This window comes from Puma concolor, chromosome B1 (assembly GCF_028749965.1).
Source record: "Puma concolor isolate L17-30 chromosome B1, mPumCon1.1.hap2, whole genome shotgun sequence".
Taxonomy (NCBI): domain Eukaryota; kingdom Metazoa; phylum Chordata; class Mammalia; order Carnivora; family Felidae; genus Puma; species Puma concolor.
In genome coordinates, this window is record NC_141670.1 from 186,801,763 (window position 1) to 186,820,657 (window position 18,895).

Consider the following 18,895-nt stretch of genomic DNA (forward strand, 5'->3'; position numbering starts at 1 on the left):
ATCTGGCCTTTTATGTTCCACTCCACGCGGTGGAAGCCAAACCAAGGTTGGGCTGACAGCAACGTCTTGGTGATTTTCCCCTCAGATTCCAAAGACACCTTTGCAGTATTTCCATTTGTGTGCCCTGTTTCCCATCCCTGTGATCGACCAGCAAATCCAGTGCTTCCAAGTGAGCTCAAATCGTGAAAAAAAAAAAATGGCATTGTTTCTGTTGGGATTGGTAGCCTTTGAGCTTTCAAATGCCTCTCTGCCTCTCACAAAACAGGGAGATGGGCACTGGGGACAGCTTGGCTCTATTTTATTTAATTCTATTAGATATACTCACAGGGGTTGGAGACTATGAACACTTTGCTCCTGTGATTTCTAAGTTTTAATGACCCAGAGGTACCTCTCTCTATAATAAAACATTCTCTCCAATGAGGAATGAGAGCTGGGGTCTCCAGTATCCTAGGCTGAGGCTCCCGTAATCTGTAATCTGTGCCATATAAGCATTTGGTAATTGGCACAGAACTTAGCTCTTCCCTTTTCAATGGAAGAAACCCAGGTTTCTACCATTGAATCACGGACCTTTAAACCACAGAGTGTTTTAAGAAAGAGGAAAGGGATCTTTATTCCTCGGTTTAAGTCCGTGATTTTTTTTTTTTCCTTTGAAAGGGAATGGGTATGGGCAATTTAGAAAAAAAAAAATCATTCTGGCCTTGTTTAGAACAGTAGGTATTAAATATAGATGAGATAACTCAGTTCTCCTTTTAAGACTTGATAAGGGCATCCCTATCTTCTCCAGAGCCACAGAATTCTCCCACATTTGCAAAATGAAGTGGAAAGCTCTCTGGTTTTAAGGGGTTTGGTTAGTCATTTTTGCAGAGGGTAATGTGTGGAGTGTATTGGAAAGTCTGCACAGAAGCGAAAAGCCTGTGTGCTCTTAAGGGCATGGATTCTGAAAGACTGTTGTGAAATTAAATGAGATTATTCCTGGGATGCTATGATTCCATATTCTGTGTTATATACACGGTAGCTAACCATTTTGGGAGCTGTGCCTCCATTTCCTCATCTGTAGAATGGGGATAATAATGAGGCTTCAATGAATCTCTCTGTAGCTAGCTGGCCAGATGAGCTGTAGATACATTTACAGCAGCGTGGACCATAGTGAGTGCTACTCATGTGATAATCGTTACTGGTGTTGCGTGAACTCCGAATGCTTTCCTTATTGGAAGGGCAGCGTGTGAAATGGTTAAGAACCTAGAACCCAAGCTCCGGGTCTGCCACTTATTTGTTAGCCGTGACCTTAGGCGAGTCATTTTCCCTCTATGCCTCAGGCTTTTCATCTGTGGTTTGGGACTAATAATGCAATCTCCTTTGTAGGGTTGCTCTGAGAATGAATTGAGATCGCTCTCTGTAAAGTGCTCAGAGGGCGCCCGACGTACATTCAGGGTTCCATAAACCATCGCTCATATTTCCAGACGATTTCTTTTAACTCTCTGATTGGAGCGAGGCAGAGGGTTCCAGGAAGAATGTGCTTTGGGAAGCAGTGCTTTCTGGAGATAATTGAAAGGCAGCCGTCTTGCTGTTTGCAGATGTGGTCACCCTGCTGGGCTTTCTCTATGCCTCCAGTGGAGAAAACACAGGCATTGTGAAGAAGTTCCCGAGGTTTCACAACCGAGAGCTGGAGGCCACCCGACGCCAGCGGATAGATTATCCAGTGTAAGAATGGGCAGAGGACGGTGGGGGGCGCTGGGCTGGTGGGGCAGGACCGTTTTAACCTGAGGACCAGGGCAGGCTAGTGGAATCCCTTAGGAGGACATACCTGTCTAATACGTTTTGGAAAAATGTTGAGATCCACACAGCTTAGACGGAATTCGTGGCCCAAAGTGGTCTTGAGTTATTCTTGCCATTAGCAGTCCTCAGTTTGCCTTAGACTCTCTGTGTCGGTCCCAGGAATGACATGAGCAGGGGCGCAAGGTGTGGGGGCCTGAAGCCTTGCAAGCTTTCGGGGGCAGCCAGCCACAGCTGGCACACGTTGCCGCCTTTGCTTTGCCTTTTCTGTCTTGGAAGACTGGATGAGCTGCTTGAAATCTCACAACTTCTGATCTCCTCCATTGATTTCAGCAAAACCCAGATATAGTTTTTTCCTTCTGCTGAATTGAAGATGCTGAAAATGGTTCCTGGTTCACCTCAGACCGGATGGATTTAGCAGAGTGATTTAATTCTTCCCATGCTGCTGGCTGTAGAAAGATCTTGAGTCACTTTACTGAGCGTATGTTCTTGCTAAGCTTCCTTGTAATAACTTATCTTCATGAGCTTGCTCAGCTGGGTGGGTCAGGAGGGAGCTGTGTGGCACCATCTGTTTGCATATCTTACCACTGATTCCGAGGCCAGATTATAAAGCCCAGAAAATTCTAAAGGACTTGTTTGGATATATCCCCCAAAGAACCCGGAGCCACTGCCACTTTAACCCCCAACCGTGACTTGCTCACTGGGGTAATGGCAAGAACTCTGTACGTTGGTTTTGACCTTGATTGCCGTTTCATCTGCAAAATGCAGTTGTTCCCAGCTCCTCGTCTTTGAACTTCTGGTCACTAGCACGATGCGTGGCATTAAGCAAGCGCTCGGCAAATATTTGCTGAGTGATGGACGGATCACACATCTTGGCTAAATGTGTCCTAGTTAAGTTGACTACTCTTATTTCATTCCCACTCGGCAAATCACAGATGTACAATACTTTTTTCAACTAAAATAGCCCCGGTCCAGAAATGGAACAATTAGATTAGTCGTTCCATGTGGGTCAGCCGGAACTGTGATCCTGCGCAACCTAATGTGTGCGTTAAAATAGTGTCTGTGTGTCCCCATTAACATAGAGCAATGCCATTTGCAGATTATGACATTTTTCTACCTTAAGGCTTTTATCTTGGAAGGAAACAAAATTGCTCAAAAAGCCCTAGTTGTGTTTGTTTTTTTTTTTTATTTTAAGCACTGAAATTAGAATAGCTTCTTATCAAATCACCTCTTATTAAAATCCAGATTTTTGTTTTACGTCTGGCTTTCTAAACCCTAATCAAGAACTCAGATGGGAGGCGTGTGAGATTCTCAAAGGGGCACAGAAACAGAGTTTTGGGCGCAAGGTACGCTATCTGCCAATTTTGCACAATGACTCTTAACTCCTGTCTTTTGCAGTTACTATAACTACCTCCTTTGTCTCAAAAATCAAGCTTTGCAAGCTGATCTCCCATGATGAACATGAAGGCAAATTCATCCCTTCATTGGAAAGAAAGCAATTTACTTGGTCATTGTTAACTATAATTACCTGTTCTTGGATGATATCAATCTGCAGAATTTTTTATTTCTCCTCACTCTTGTAGGTTTACTGTTTCATTGTGGCTTTATTTACTCCATTATTGCAAGGCCAGTCTCTGTGGGATTCTGTACTTTGTTGATTCTAATGAGATGTACGGCACGCCGTCTGTATTTCTTACCGAAGAGGGTAAGTATGAGACAGGACCTTTAAAACGATGTTGCAGTTTTCTCGTGCTCTGTCTATTGGCAGATACGTCTGCAATTAAGGAAGATGTTGTCAACGTGGTAGTTCAGCGAAAGTGACGATTTTCAAACGTGGGCTTCACGTGAAACTTTATTTCTGGCAGCCTGAAACAAAGGCCTTCTTTGCAAAGGAGTTCACTTGCGTGTTCTTTTGTTTGCTTTGTTTTTGTTTAAAGGAAGGAGGAACACGTTCTAGCTGGGTAGCTGCTTAAGGCAGTTGATGAAAAGGTGCACCCACTTGACGCACTTCGAAGTAATATTTTTGTGTGGTTTTCACGAGCTTTGATTTTCCTTGTAGGCCACTTGCATATTCAGATGCACCTTGTCAAAGGAGAAGACCTTGCGGTAAAAACGAAATTCACCATGCCCTTGAAGGAGTGGTTTCGACTGGATCTCTCTTTTAACGGAGGCCAGGTAGCGGCATGCACGCCCCATGAATCACCAGCATCATCACTGATAACATTAAGCGTTGCCGTAAAGTCAGGGAGCCAGGATATCCGCCACAGCGAATTTGTGGAACATGATAAAGTCTTTACAGCTGCGCACTTTTTCAATCAAACTTTTATAGATGGAAGTTTAAATCATAAGAATCCCGTCCCATTTAATTAACTTTTAAAGTGCTTCTTTCGACCATATTGTGAATGAGTAAATAATATAGCCAGCGATATGGCCACAATTATCTGCGCAATTCAGTTTTTTACCCCCCCGAGGGAGATAGGCTTAGTGGAGATAAATGTTAAAACAGCATCGGCCATGTTTATACAGTGTTATCAGATCTACGACTTTTTTTTTTTTTTTTTTTACAGGAAACTTACTGGTTAGTTCAGCCAAGAGATGGTTTCCCTGTTTTTGACAGTTACACAGTTGCTTATGTTTGGTATTAAACAGACAAATAACAAAATAAACGATGATTCTGGTGGGACAGAGGGTCTTTATCTATCTTGTACTATAAAACAGTGCACATAACTGCCTCAAACTCTCATAGCCCAGACTTTATGGATTCTGGCAAATCTGTTGTTATAATTGAAGACTAGTCCGTTTCTCAATATATGTGATGCCATTATCTTTTTTTTTTTTCTCATCAGCTTTTCTTATTGATTTGTGATTTTCCAGTAACAAAAGTGGAAGAGACGTTTTGTCTTATGTATTAGATAATACACAGACTTCCCTTGGTGTTTAGGTTTATAACATTTCCTTTTCCTGAAGAGAAAAGAAATCAGGTCAGTCCTTGTTGCCTTTGAAGAAGAATCTGTGAAAGGTTAGCTAGGATTGTGTGTGTGTGTGTGTGTGTGTGTGTGTGTGTGTGTGCGCGCGCGCGCGTATTTGTTTCCTTCACAATATTAGGTGACAGGGCTGTGGTCCGTGGTCCCATTTATATGCTTCCCATTTATATGAGGATTATGATGGCATTATAGTTCGGTTGCTGCTTTCTCTTAAGGAGAAGGTCAGCTCAGTACTTTGTGTCCCTTAAATGGGTACCAAATCATCAGAACAAATCACGGAGCTTATTTTGCACCTTATGTATGCAAGGCACTTTGCTCAAGGAGCTAATTGACTATTTATGGAAGAAGCACTGAGCAGGTGAAGGGATGTCGTAAGGAAAGCGTAACTGCCAAATGATTCATATTGATTCCCACTGGGATGCTCAGGGAAGGTTTCGTAGAGAAGGTTCCTACGGATTGGGCGAAACTAAGAGCAGAGAGGAGGGAAGATTTTAGCACATCACTGGGGGTTAGTGGATAAACCCGTTTGGAGTAGAAGTTTGCAGACTATAGAAAACTACTAGAAGGGGGAATGTCTTTAGGGCTAGAATGTGGACAATCGTGAGTATCAAGGAATTGGGGTTTCTGTTTGCCAGGCGGCAGGATGTCATGGCAGGTTTTTGAGCAGAAGGAGAGAAAACCAAAGGAGTCCTTTAATTAAAGAGACAAATTTAACTTAGCAGGGCACGTAATGGGGTAAGGATTAGGAAGACCACATGGGATGGAAGGAAAAATAAAGTAGGTTTTTGTTTTTGGTAGATTTTTTTGCCATCTGTCCTACCTTCTTTCCATCCTATCTGGTCTCCCTGATATCTGTAGGTCCCCAAACCATATTCCTGTTTTACCACACAGAATCCACCTCTGTGGCGGGACTTACCATACTCATTGCTTTGGCCAAATGGACAAGTGACTTAAAGCCAATGGCTGGTTTAGAGAAACCACTGGTTTGAATCCTTTTCTTCTCCGACCTGACATGTTGCATATGGCTGACGCGGGTTGGTCTTTCAGCGTTAGTTTGTCTTTCGTAGACACTGTTGTAGCCACACCTTTGAGACTCTGATCAGGCCAGCACATGCTTCCTCCACACTCGCTCTGTGCCAGCACTGGGGAGGCAGAAGGAGCCCCTTAGCTCCAGGGGCTCATGTCGTCGTAGTAGTCCAAGGCTCAAGAAGAATATGGGACAGCCAGTGACAAGTCTCCACAAAAACACGGTCCCTGTTGAAATGCCAGTGACAATTCTCAGTGCTTGGGAAGAGAGTAGGGAATAGCAGTGCATGAAAAATGCTCAGCACCCACTTGTTTCTCCCCCTAAGGATCTCATGGAATCAGAGTAAAAAATTTTTTATTCAATTTTGTTAATATTTATTTATTTTTTAGAGAGATCGAGAGAGAGAGAGAGAGAGAGAGAGAAACAGAGTGCGAGCGAGGGAGGGGCAGAGAGAGAGGGAGACGCAGAACCCGAAGCAGGCTCCGGGCTCCTCAGAGCTGTCAGCACAGAGCCCGATGCAGGACTCGAACCCACAGACCCCAAGATCATGACCTGAGCTGAAGTCGGACACTTAACCGACGAAGCCACCCAGGCGCCCCCCAGAGTAAAATTTCATAAACTCCTTGTATCTTACCCATTTCCTGGTCTTTCTTTGCAACAAACTTATGGGCACAGATACACCCAACGAAGCTTTGGGGTAGCTTGGAAGTATCTGAAACCTACTGGGGGAAACCCCACGATGGATATTGTGACCGTGTGAAGTCACTTGGAGAAATTAAATTTCTTAAATCTTACAATATTCACGGGGCTAGTAAAGTGTTGATTTTACTTCTGCAGAAGTGGATCAGGCGAGAGAAAATGCAGCCCACCTTATGAGTAATTTGTACCCAGGACTGTATCTATGACATGAGGTGTTGGGGCATAACTGATCTTGTGTGTTTCTCCCAACACAGATAGTGGTAGCCACCAGCCTTGGACAGGATTTGAAAAGCTACCATAATCAGACCATTAGGTAAGTGCAATATTTTTCTCTTTATTCAAAATGTCGGTTAAGGACTCAAAAATCTTCATACGTTAGCCTTCAACCCCCATGTTTTTCCCACATCTCCGTATTCAGCTTTTGTGGCTGGTCTGCCCTGTAGCCAGCCTTTGTATTTTTTTTTCTGTCCGCAAGCTCGCCCCATTTCCCCCACAACATTTTTTTTTCCAAGCAAGAGAAACTGTTCCTCTCTCCAGATCTCCTGGTAAATTCTCCCTTTCGTGGCACTTGATAATTCGTTTTCTTTGAAAATTGTCTTCTATGAAGGCTTCTGAAAAATAAATCAAGGTATTAACGTTGCTTATTGAGAATGGTTGGTAACTTTGGCCTAGTATAAAACATAAAAGTAGACAGCCCTCATATTTATGTTTATGATCTGAATTCGAAATGCACACAACGATTGGTATTGCTGTAACTTTTCATCTTCCTGTAACCATTCCCCGCAAGAGTTACAGAAACCGAGAAGGGGGTCCTTTGCTTCGCATTTCATAATTTTTTAATTTGCTTCAGCATCCTTGTCTAATAGCGGGTTCTTCGGGTGGCAGAACCATGGGGTAGCCTCCTTTAGGGACTCAGGGTGCCTCAGCCTCGCTAGACAACATATATACGATCAAATGCTTAAGAATAAGTGTAGAGAATAACAACAAAAATTACCAGCTTTATGTGTATGATTTATGTATGCGTGTATATTACACATGTACCAGCTTTATCTGTATAATTAAAAAAAAAATGTATCAGCCACTTTGGCTGGGGAAGGAGGACTCATTCCTCCTCGCTATTGTTGTTCTACAGCAGGCAGGCAGCTCTCTCCGAACGGGCTCGTTCGCTCAGACTCGTCACACAGTCCGGATGTTCCTGGAAACCAATTGTTAAAGAAAGGAATAGAAGGACAGGTGGGGACAAGGGAACTGAGGGGGGGCATACAATACGCCCTACTTCCCGCCCCCCCTCCCCATTCCTGTACACTGAAGTCAAACCGATTGCTTTCTGGCTCTGGGCACTTAGAACAATTCTTATTTTCACGGCCGGATTAAAGGATTACCGTCATAAGGAGGGGCTAAGGAGGTGTTACTCCTCAGCTTGCGAGGAGAAGGTCAGGGGCGACTTGATAGTTGTATTGAGACAGAGAGGCTGATGCCTAAGAACAGAGGGGAGGTCTAGAAAGGGTACCAAGTGGATTTAGAGCAGTCGGAAGGAGTTCAGCAGACGTGAGTTTTGTTGTACAACAGGTGGCCGTGGGACCTCCTCTGAAGAGTTGGGGCAATAGGCGAGGCCTGGGAGTTTGTTCGCTGCACAGAAACAAATGATGTGTGGCTCTTCCGGGAGCTCCTTCTAGTGCCCTGCTCTGCCAAGTGAGCCCCAGAGAAGGAGGGCTTGCATTTTGGGATGTGAAGTGTGAAATAGTACCTTCTCCTTTCTCTCCCGACACCCGCCCACAACCCCAGGACCTTTTGGACAAAAGATTGATTTTATAGGCTCTTTTTCATTCGCTGTGTAAGGGCTTCCTTTCACTTTGCATCTCAGGGATCTGGATGCTGGCACGACTGAATGGTAGACGGAGGGATCGCAGGGTGATCCGGAGCTGGGACCGGGATGTGGAGAGAGAGACATAGGCCTTCCCCATAAAATTTAAGGAGGTGCCAAAAACCTCAGTAGTTGTATTAGTTTACTAGGGTTCCTGGAATAAAGCCACACAAACTGAGTGGATTAAACAACTGAAAATTATTGTTTTGCAGTTCTAGAGGCTAGAGGTCCAAGATCACGTGTCAGCTGGGCCGTGCTCTCTCTGAAGGGTCTGGGCAGACCTGTTCTAGGCTCTGAGGCTTCCAGGCCTCTCTTCAGCTCTGACAGCTCCTGGGGCTGTGGCAGCAAAACCCCAGTCTTTACAGGGTATTTTCCCTGTGACGGGGTGTGTGTGTGTGTGTGTGTGTGTGTGTGTGTGTGTGTGTGTCTTTGTCCATATGTCCCCTTTGGACAAGGCCACCAGTCATATTGGACTACGGGCCCATTCTGCCAGTGTGGCTTCATCTCAACTAATTACATCTGCAATGACCCTATTTCCAGATAAGGTCACCCTCCGAGAGACTGGGGGTTCAGACTTCAACCTGTGAATTCGGGTGGGGACAATGATACAACTTAACTCATAACAGTAATCATGATAAATACCACTTAATGCAATATGGTGAGAAAGAGAAATTAGTGGAAAGAATGCACAATGAACGAAAAATGAAAGTTTTGAGTAAATACAGAATCCGTGTGATCACATAAGCATCCAGAGAAGAAGACTGATTTTCAGGTACATACCAATTCAACATGCCCCTTAAAGCATTGCAGTGATTCCTTACCTGGTGGTACAGGCCATCCCCAGACCCAGGAATGCCCCCTGTCACCTCCTCAGCTGCCCTGCCTGTATTCCCGGGACCTCACCCATCAGTAAGAGAACTAAAGATTTAATGTTGCGCCTACCTGGGATTCCTGTGGTTAGATATTTGGAATCTCATCCATCAGAGAGATCTCAGCGCGGGCCAAGCCAGTGAACTAAACGTCAGATATTTTATTCCTTTCTTGTCATGGAAACATAATGATAGCTGCTATCCCATAAAGGTGGTGTAGAACGATTAGTAATTAAGTGCTCGGAAGCACAGTGCCATACATGAACGAATGGCTGTCAGTAACACTGGGTGACAGGTAACAACTTCAGGCCTGTACTGTGTTTATCCTTCCTTCCTTCATTCATCCAGCATATTCTCATTTGTCCCAACGCGTCCACCATGTACCTGACACAGTGCCGGCCTCTGGGGATGAAACGATGAACGAAAAGAATACAGTCAGTCCCTGCCTTCAAGGAGGCTAAAAAAAAAAAAAAATCTAGTGGGGGAGACAGATCCTAACTAAATTTACAACTAAATTTAAAATTGCAATTCGTGGTGAATTCTGGGGAAGTGATGACTATAGGGTGACCTGAGGGGAGACAGGAGGTCAGAATTTACGGCAGGTCCCCGGGGACGTGACATTTGAGAGCACAGCTAATTTGAGGCTCTGAGTTCCCCTATGAAAAAAACCCTCGAGGGGCGCCTGGGTGGCGCAGTCGGTTAAGCGTCTGACTTCAGCCAGGTCACGATCTCGCGGTCCGTGAGTTCGAGCCCCGCGTCGGTCTCTGGGCTGATGGCTCAGAGCCTGGAGCCTGTTTCCGATTCTGTGTCTCCCTCTCTCTCTGCCCCTCCCCCGTTCATGCTCTGTCTCTCTCTGTCCCAAAAATAAATAAAAACGTTGAAAAAGAAAAAAAAAAATTAAAAAAAAAAAAAAAACCTCGAGCTGGAACTGTTTTCTAATTCTGAGTGAGGTTTATTTAACGACATCGGAGATTCATCTGGGCTGCTGGCGCTCTATAGTAATACACCAAGGCACTCTCCTATGTCCAGATAAGAGTAGAGATAGTTTGCCAGTGTGTGTGAGGTTTCCAAAAGGGGTGGTCTGGGCTTTGGAACTGTCTAGCTCAACTTTTATGTTGGTGAAATTGATGACCTTCAAACAATGCACGCACAGTACAAGGAAGCTCTTGGCAATCTTTGGGCAGCCCCTGAGAATTTTGGAGGAGAAAAATGTGGAGGCACCAATGTGGATGGAGACTAAACTGGAGAGAGCTCTTATTTAGTTGTTCTTTGGGGGTTCCCAGATCCAAAACCGGGATTGAGGAGGCCTTTGCCCCCTACCACCACCAAGCAATTCTCAGACACCAGCAAAGTGTCTGAGAATTCAACTCCGTTACGACACTATCTGGAGATTGCATCAGATGCCACAGGGTAAGGGTCAGTCCTACAAGACTGTCCCTACCCCCACTTAAGATGCCAGTTCCAAGCTCCAGGCTGCAGATTGGAGGTTCCAATGACCTCCTCTGTAGGTTCTTTTAATTTGCTACAGCAAATCAAACTCATAACTCAGGGAAGCACTTATGTAAATTTACTATTAAAGGATCTGCTATAGGATACTAATCAACGGCCAGGTGAACAGATACATAAGGCGAAGTCTGGGGAAAGAGCACAGAACTCCCATGCCCTCTCCAGGTATGTCACTTTCCCCAGCCTCCATGTGGTCACCAACCTTGAAGCTCTAACTCAGTCTTTTATGGAAGCATCATTACACAGTCAGGATTGACTAAGTCATTAGCCGTTGGCTGGTTCAACCTGCAGCCCTTCTCCCCTCCCTGGAGGTTGGGGGATGAAACCAAAAATTTCAGTCCTTTAACCACATGGTTGGTCAATCTGGCAACCAGTCTCTCTACCTTTGGATGGAGTCCAAAAGGGACCTTTGTTGATGTAACAAAAGAAACCCTTATCACTTTCAACACGTAGGAGATCCCAAGGGTTTGGGGAGCATCATGAGCCAGGAACTACGGACAAAGACCAAATATATATTTCTTCTAAATCACGATGTCACAGTTGTATTGTGATAATGATGTTAAAAGCCCAAAAAATTACAATCCAGTACCATAGGGACCAAGTAGTTTATTGATTGGTTGAAAAATTTGAGTTAAAGCGAAGATCCATTTGAAAAGACACTTAACCATCGGGGCACCTGGGTGACTCAGTCGATTGAGCATCTGACTGCTGATTTTGGCTTGGGTCATGATCCCAGGGTCGTGGGATCAAGCCCTGCATCAGGCTCCACGCTCAGCGTGAGCTTAAGATTTTCACTCTTTCCCCTCCTACCCCTCCCCTGCTTGTGCTCTCTCCCTGTCTAACAAATAATTTTAAAAAGATACTTACCATAAACGTCTTATTTTAATTAAAAAAAATAGAAGTGTATCTCCATCCACCAGTCTTTCCAGATAGGGCCTTTCCTTTGTTACAAATCTACCGATTGGAGTTTTGTGTGTGTGTGTGTGTGTGGTCTTTCTTACATAGGTGGCACTCAATTTCTCTTTCTTAACAAATGAAAAAAAACCAAGCAAGCAAAGACCCCTGTGAAACTATCGGAGCCAAAATACATCTAGACGTCTCCCATTTTTTTCTAATCCTTTACAGTTGTCCTAATTCCACGCTTTTTAAGCAACCATTACCATTCTTTTTCTGAGTCTACCCAAAAGACTCAGCTTAATTGTTATAAAGGAGCAACTCTTTCTTCCTGCTCATATTTTATTGGGGAACATTATAGTTAATTAAATTGTATAGTTACAATGACCATCCAATCGGCACGGCCAGGTTTGGGAACAAACACTGCTTACTCTTAACTCAGCCCGTGGTCCTACCAAGATGGCAGCAAAAGTCCACCAGTGAATGAGGTTAATAATAATAATAATAATGGTCGTGAACAGTGATGGCGCTTACTCTGTGCCAGGCACTGTTCTAAATGCTCTCTTTAAATTTTAGTTTACCTAATCCTCACGACGACCCAGTAGGTGGGTACTATTATCATCCCTATTTAAGCCATGAGGAGACTAAGGCTCCCGAGAGCAGGCTGCGGCCAGTGAGCACCCAACGCGTTGCAGGGATGGCGGTCAGGTGAGCTGATGAGTTGGTTGAGCCGAGTGCCAGAAGGAGCTTCTATTATAGAAGCATTGCTCTGTATCCCTCCAGTGCCAGGCATTGCGTCGTGAGCGTGGCTGGAATGTTAAGTCATTCTACGGTCTTGAGAAACGAAATCAATCCACGGCTCTCAGAGATAATAACTTTGCAGTCCCACTGGAAAAGAAAAGGAAGGACCATCATCGTCTCGCAGCCCTTCAAGCCTGAGCTTTTCTGAAGAGAAAAATACCGGAGACGAAGCCCTTCTTTCCCAGTTTAGCTGCCTTCTGTAAAGCTAATTTCTAAGCGCTCACTTTGTGCTGCCGTCACTTGATGGGGTCAGAGAGTCTCATTCCTTCCCGCTTTTGCCTTCCTTTCTGGCCAGGTGCACCTGTTAGGGGTCAGGTTCCTGGCTAACCGTCAGTACATCCCCTCTCTGGGGTAACCCCAGGTTGCTTGGCTCCTGTGATCCCACTGCTGGTATCTTGCTCCATCCCTCTTGGCGTCACCCTGGCCCATTGCTCTCGCGGCCTGCCGGGCTTCTGGAGGCTTGCCTGGCATTTTGTTTTCTTTCCATCTGCTTCCGTCTGCCCTCTGCCTTCCCTGGCTCTTTCCGCTTTGCCTGGCTTCTCACTTGATGCCTGTCTTGACCCCCTTCCCCCAACCTGCTGTCCACATATGCTCTGGTGGCACCTCGTTCACCTGTTCCTATTTTAGTTTTTAGTTCTTAAATAGGTAGTAAATGCACATGTTTTAAAAAGCAAAACTAGGGGCGCCTGTTGGTTAAGCGTCTGACTTCGGCTCAGGTCACGATCTCACGGCTAGTGGGTTCGAGCCCGGCATTGGGCTGCTCTCTGCAGTCAGCGTGGAGCCTGCTTTGGGTCCTCTGCCCCCCTCTCTCCACTCCTCCCCCACTCACTCACACCCTCCCTCTCAAAATTGAACATTAAAAAAATAAAAATAAGTAAATAGATAAAACTCAAAACTATACGAAAAGATAGACAGTTAGAGGTCTCACTTCTAGCTCTGCCCTCAACCAACCCATCCTTAGTCTCCACACCATGGGGAAATACTCTTGTTAGTTTCTTGCAGTATATACTTCCAGAGTTTTTAAATGAAAATACAAAAAAAAAAAAGAGAGAGACACGAAAAAAGCCATTCTCCTCTTTCTTGGATAAAAAGTGTACTCTTTGTTTTAAATTTTCGTTTTACCTTTTTTTTTTTAAAGGTTATTTATTTATTTTGAGAGAGACAGAGACAGCATAAGTGGGGGGGGGGGCGGGGATGCACAGAGAGAGGAGACAGAGAATCCCAAGCAGGTTTCACACTGTCAGTGCAGGGCCTGATGCAGGGCTCGAACCCATGAAACCGTGAGATCATGACCTGAGCAGAAACGAAGAATCAGATGCTTCACCGACTGAGCCACCCAGGCGGCCTTGTTTTTAACTTCCTGGTTTAGGGATCTCTCTAGGTCAGTTCACGGAGCCCTCTGTCCCTTTTTTAAGCTATATATGAAAGAAAGGCTCACATTTAGGGTCCATTGGTTGGGTGTGGGCTGGTCTTCATTGACAGACATCTGGGATTTCCAGTCTTTGGTGAATATAAACAACACCGCAAGGAACGACTTTGTGCATTTGATTCATGCTGGACCATTGTTCCTTCTATTTCCCTTCTTGCTCTGTTAAGTCTTTTAGGACAAGGTGGATTTTCAGCACGTCACCTGTGCCGACCTCTGGTGTGCGGCCATGCCCTTTGACCTTGCTGTGGCCTCTTCCTCCTTACTCCAAATTTTACCTCGGTTCTTACCTACCAGGATATGTTGTTAATTTTCATTCACAGCCACCTTCTATCCTTTTAACAAGTTGTTTGTTTTGTTTTGTTTTTTCATTGTAGAGCAAAATATTTCCAATTAAGACTAGCGATTCCAAAGAATTTCAATTCCAGACAATTTTACCAATATCAAAAACTGGCCAGGTACGGAGTATTTATGGGGGCCAGGCACTCTGCTAGACGTACGGCTTTACGTTTCACTTAATCCTCCTAAAAATCTAGTTATTGAGGAACTAATTTCTTCATGAGAAAACTTGCTCTCAGAGAAGGTAAGGGACAGGTCTAAGGTCACACAGCTGGTAAATAGCAGAGTTAGGATCTGAGCCCAAGTGTGCCTGACCCCACCATGGTCTTATCTACTAGAACACAGGTAGGAAGTGAGGCAATCTGGGGGTTTAAGTCAGGAGGGTTAATGAAAGAGTCTCTTTTTTTAAATTTCTGGTTCCAACCGAGATTTCTCTTAATTCTTTGTTTTTCCCTAGCTTCAGGGAGGATTTCTATTATAATGACACTGCTGGGTACTTCATTATTGGAGGGAGCAGGTATGTGACTGGCATTGAAGGGTTTTTTGGACCCCTGAAGTACTATCGTCTCCACACTCTGCACCCTGCACAGGTGAGCCCGGGGCATCGAGAAGTTTCTGGGTGTTCGTGCATGATGGGAGTGTGGCTCAGGGACGTGGAGCCCAGTGTAAATAAAAGATTTACCCAAGCCGGACCTCACATCGGCTCTGTCATCACACACAATTAATATGGAGGCTTTTCCCCCAGCAAACTCGATAATAGATTTCTGTTAAGGTTTGGTTCATTTAGTACTCACAAAATGGAAACCATTTACTTCCTCTGTTTTAATAACTACTAGCTTAATTATAGAGTAGATTTTTATCAGGCTGTTGCCTATCCAGTGATTAAGCTAATGAAAGGAGAGAATCTTAGTTATTTGGTAAAGCTTCTTTTATGTGCTATTATTTAAAGTATCAGAGGAGACACTCTAGCAAATTAAAATCTTGGTTCTGTTTGCTGGTCTCTTCAGAAACGCAGGCCCTGGGCCCCCACTGGGGTGGCTGGCTGTGGTTGTAGAGATTGTGGAGGGCTGAATCTACTGCACACTGACCCTCACATCCAGAACCCACCCGCAGATGGGATGGTCCAGCTCTCCAGGCCCGCTCCTGCGGGGGTTGGTGCAGGGAGACGGGGATTTCCCACCTTCGAGGAGGGGGGTGTTTTCTGCCTTGGTAAGGAGATCACCAGACACCTTAACAAGGTCATTCCTGTGACCCTGCGGGGTCGGTTCTGGGAAAAGCAGGAGTCCCTAGGCAAAGTATAGGAAGAAAAATGCGACGCCCTACTATACCCATGGGTGCATCTCACAGCCCCTGTGGACAGACCTCTACGAAGAGGAAAACAAAGAAAGAAATCAATTGATTCATTTTGCAACAAATGCTTCTAGAACACCCGCTATGTGCCGGGGCCCTGTGCTGGTGCTGAGGCATCCGAGATGATTAAAATGGTACCTCTCAAACTTTTTTTTTTTTTGAAGGTGGTTCACACAAGAAATCTACTTAATATCATGAACGTACATAAGCACACACACACACACACACACACACACACACACACACATACATATATACAAAACCAAAACAAAGATTTTACTAAGAATACATATCTTTCCAATGTTAAATGCACTCTGATATTTTGTGTCCTGCTTCATATAAAAATAAATCACTGCTGATTACAACCTGCTGAAATAATCGCATGCCCCTCCAATGGGTCACAACCTGCATTTTGGAAACCAATAAATTGAGATAAGGCCTCTGTTTTTGAGAAGCTCCCTGTCTGGGCCTCAAACACCTAAGTCAAGAATGCGGTATGTGCTTTAACTCACTTGCAAGCACAGTGTTTTTGGGGCGCTGAGGTGGGAACATCCGCCTCCTCACATGCTTGAGGGTGGACTGTTAGGGAAGCCGCCCTGAAGCATTGACCTTGGATCTGGCTCTTGGGGAGGTGAGTAGGAGCTTGCCGAGCAGAAGAAAGTTGGGGGAGGGTTCCCAGGCAGCGGCACAGCACAGGGAGACTTGGTGTCCTTTGGGCACTAGAAGGAGCCATGAACCTAATTGTCTGAGGACAGCGTGTGGCGAGGGGAAAGCAGAGGGTGGAGGCCTGGCGTCTGGGAAATCCTGACATTTAAGAAGCTCTGCGGAGGACAAGATGCCACAGAAAGCAGCTAGAGGGGACCGGCCAGAGCTGGCGTGTCCTGGAATTATACCCTCCCTTTGCTAATGCAGAGCGGATGATCTGTGTGCAAAAAGAAAGCCGACTGGTCCTACCAGTGCGAGAATGCAATCCACCCGAACACAGCCTCGTAGGTATTGACGGGTGTTTGATGACAGCTTGTTGTTCATTCAATTCTCTTGCCTTCTTGTAGATTTTAAACCCCCTCCTTGAGAAGCAGCTTGCTGACCAGATCAAGTTATATTACGAAAGGTGTGCTGAGGTCCAAGAAATAGTGTCTGTGTACATGTCCACGGTACAGCAAGGGGGCAGGAGACCAGAAGCATGTAAGTACTGAGCTGCAGGAGAGCAGTTTTGAGCTCTGTGTATTTGTGTCAACACGTGTGGCCTCTTTCTAACACGGTTAACGTAGAACATATGTGAGTTGAGCAGTGGGGGCACATACGACCTCGAGCCCTCCACGGATGGACGCACGAGACAAGTGTGTGTTCCACGTGGATTCCAAGGAGACCGACAGTGACCAGGAACCCAAATCTGCCTCTCAGCTTCCACCATGTGTGACTTAGTTGAGGAATACAAATGAAAGCCTTTTGAGCCTCACATCGCGTCCTTGCCATCCATAATGGGATCCTAGGCCGGTCTAAGAAAATAAAAGTGAATTGGAAAATAAATTAATCATTAGAAATGTTTCCCCATCGGTGCACTTTTGTCTTGGACCATTAATATCTGAATATTAGCTTTCAGAAATGTTGAATAGCGACTTTGTTGTTTGGGGCTCGGTTTTTTTCATCCCTGAAACTGATCCACTCTCGAAGACCCCGGTCATAGCCAACAGAAGGAATGCTTTTCAGATAGACTGCTTTCGTGCCTGCTCATATTCGCATGGACATCCTTCACTCATGCAGGGTGTTCATTGATTACAAAACTTGGTTCCTGGCTTGTCTCCCAAGTGCTCCAGCTTGGGTCTAGCGCTTATCAGTGTCTCTGTGCTTAGACCCTCTTGCCCAATACGGTGGTGCTAGAGTTAGTCACATATGTTCCTTCGGGAAGAGAAATTCCCGCGGGGCCTTTGCCATCAGCAAAAGCGAATTGAGTATCACAGTCCTGCCCACGCATCTCAGCCATCTCCAGGGCCGCACTTGCCATTCTAGGCCGTGGATGGATGGGTGCCTCTGGAACATACCTCAGTCGGATAGGGTTCTCATATGGCGGCCTCAGGGAGGGAGCAGAGACGGTGATAGGTAAGTGTGGAAAGTCGGCCCTTCTGCAATTTAATTTAAGAAGAGGCAATACTGGTCCCCAGCTGCTGCTTGTACAGCTGACTCATCCAGAAAATATGATGCTGTCAGAAGAGGGGGAAGATATATAGGAATAGTAATATTCCCAAACAGGAAAGAAACTGATTTTGATAACTGATGTAATTTCGGGAGAGATGCTCTGAACTGGAAGGCCATCCTTGCCTGCTGATCTGTTCGGTGGCCTTGGAAGATTTTCCTAACATCCACTGCCTTGCCTCCCTGGGGGACCTTGTGCTTTGCTCCTCAACTCACGCTGCCAACAAAATGGCCTAGATATTGGCCTCCTGGGGAACAGTCCGAGGCCAGCTGCTCATTCTGGAGAATTATTCAACAGCCATAGCAACTTTGGCACATTGCCCTCGGACGTGGCTTTGAATGTGTGACCTCGAGGCAAAGGCATCGGAGCCAATTTCAAATCCCTAATGCACCCAAACCAACATCCAGTAACATAAAGTCTGACCTCTTATTCCTAGTTCCTCTTAGGGAGGAGGGGTTGAGAAGGACGAGACCTTTCTTCTCCTAAGGGGAGTGCTATCTTGTGTTTCCCTTGCCCAGGCGACCTCCGGAACTCCTATCTGGACCTGAAGCTCAGGTACGGGAGGCCCTCCACGTGCAGAGCCTTCCCCTGGGAGCAGGAGCTGAAAGACCGCCACCCCAGCTTGTTCCAGACCTTGGTGGAGATGGGTTTGTTGACAGGTGATTGTGTAGGTGCCTTGCCTTTGGACACTGGCTGGGAAGGCTCCCTCTTGGGCACTGTTTCACTCACCCTCTTTGGCGGTTTATGCCTCAAAGTTATTCTTAACCCTAGTGTTCTAGGTTAACATCAGATTTAAATTCTGCCCTTGTGTGTCCACAACCCTCAGGGGGTCTGTGCACATTTCAAAAGCCAGATACAAAAGCAAATTTGGGAATCACTCCAGCAATTCTTTTGAAGCCAAGGCCACAGATGACAGCCTGCAGCCAGAGCTGGCCACCAAAGGTGATTGGTTTGGCACGCACGTTATTGTCCATTTTTTTAAAAAATTAGTTGCTAGTGTCTAAAAAATGCAATTTTTTTTTAGCTTTACTTGAAAAATCCAATGATCTGGCAATGCTGGGGCCTCCATTCCTACATCACAGCAATTCTGGAAGTGAGAGTTGGCACAGGTGTGCTCTGTCCATCCACGGTAGCCCCCACCCCCTCCTATTCCAGCACCTTCTGTCTAC

The 18,895-nt window shown here is 45.5% G+C and overlaps 1 protein-coding gene across 7 annotated transcripts in view; it reads left to right on the forward strand.

Moving 5' to 3' along the window:
* Positions 1-18,895, forward strand: part of SEL1L3 (SEL1L family member 3) — a 105,430-nt gene that overhangs the window by 24,493 nt on the left and 62,042 nt on the right. For 3 of the 7 annotated variants that reach the window (XM_086705300.1, XM_086705299.1, XM_086705293.1), the window contains exons 3-9: positions 1,557-1,701; positions 3,357-3,478; positions 3,833-3,951; positions 6,738-6,796; positions 14,640-14,772; positions 16,585-16,717; positions 18,245-18,385. In XM_086705300.1, the coding sequence (XP_086561426.1) occupies positions 1,557-1,701; positions 3,357-3,478; positions 3,833-3,951; positions 6,738-6,796; positions 14,640-14,772; positions 16,585-16,717; positions 18,245-18,385 (852 nt within the window). The remainder of the gene's footprint in view (positions 1-1,556; positions 1,702-3,356; positions 3,479-3,832; positions 3,952-6,737; positions 6,797-14,639; positions 14,773-16,584; positions 16,718-18,244; positions 18,386-18,895) is intronic. The other 4 variants (XM_086705295.1, XM_086705296.1, XM_086705297.1 and 1 more) reach the window with 4 other exon arrangements.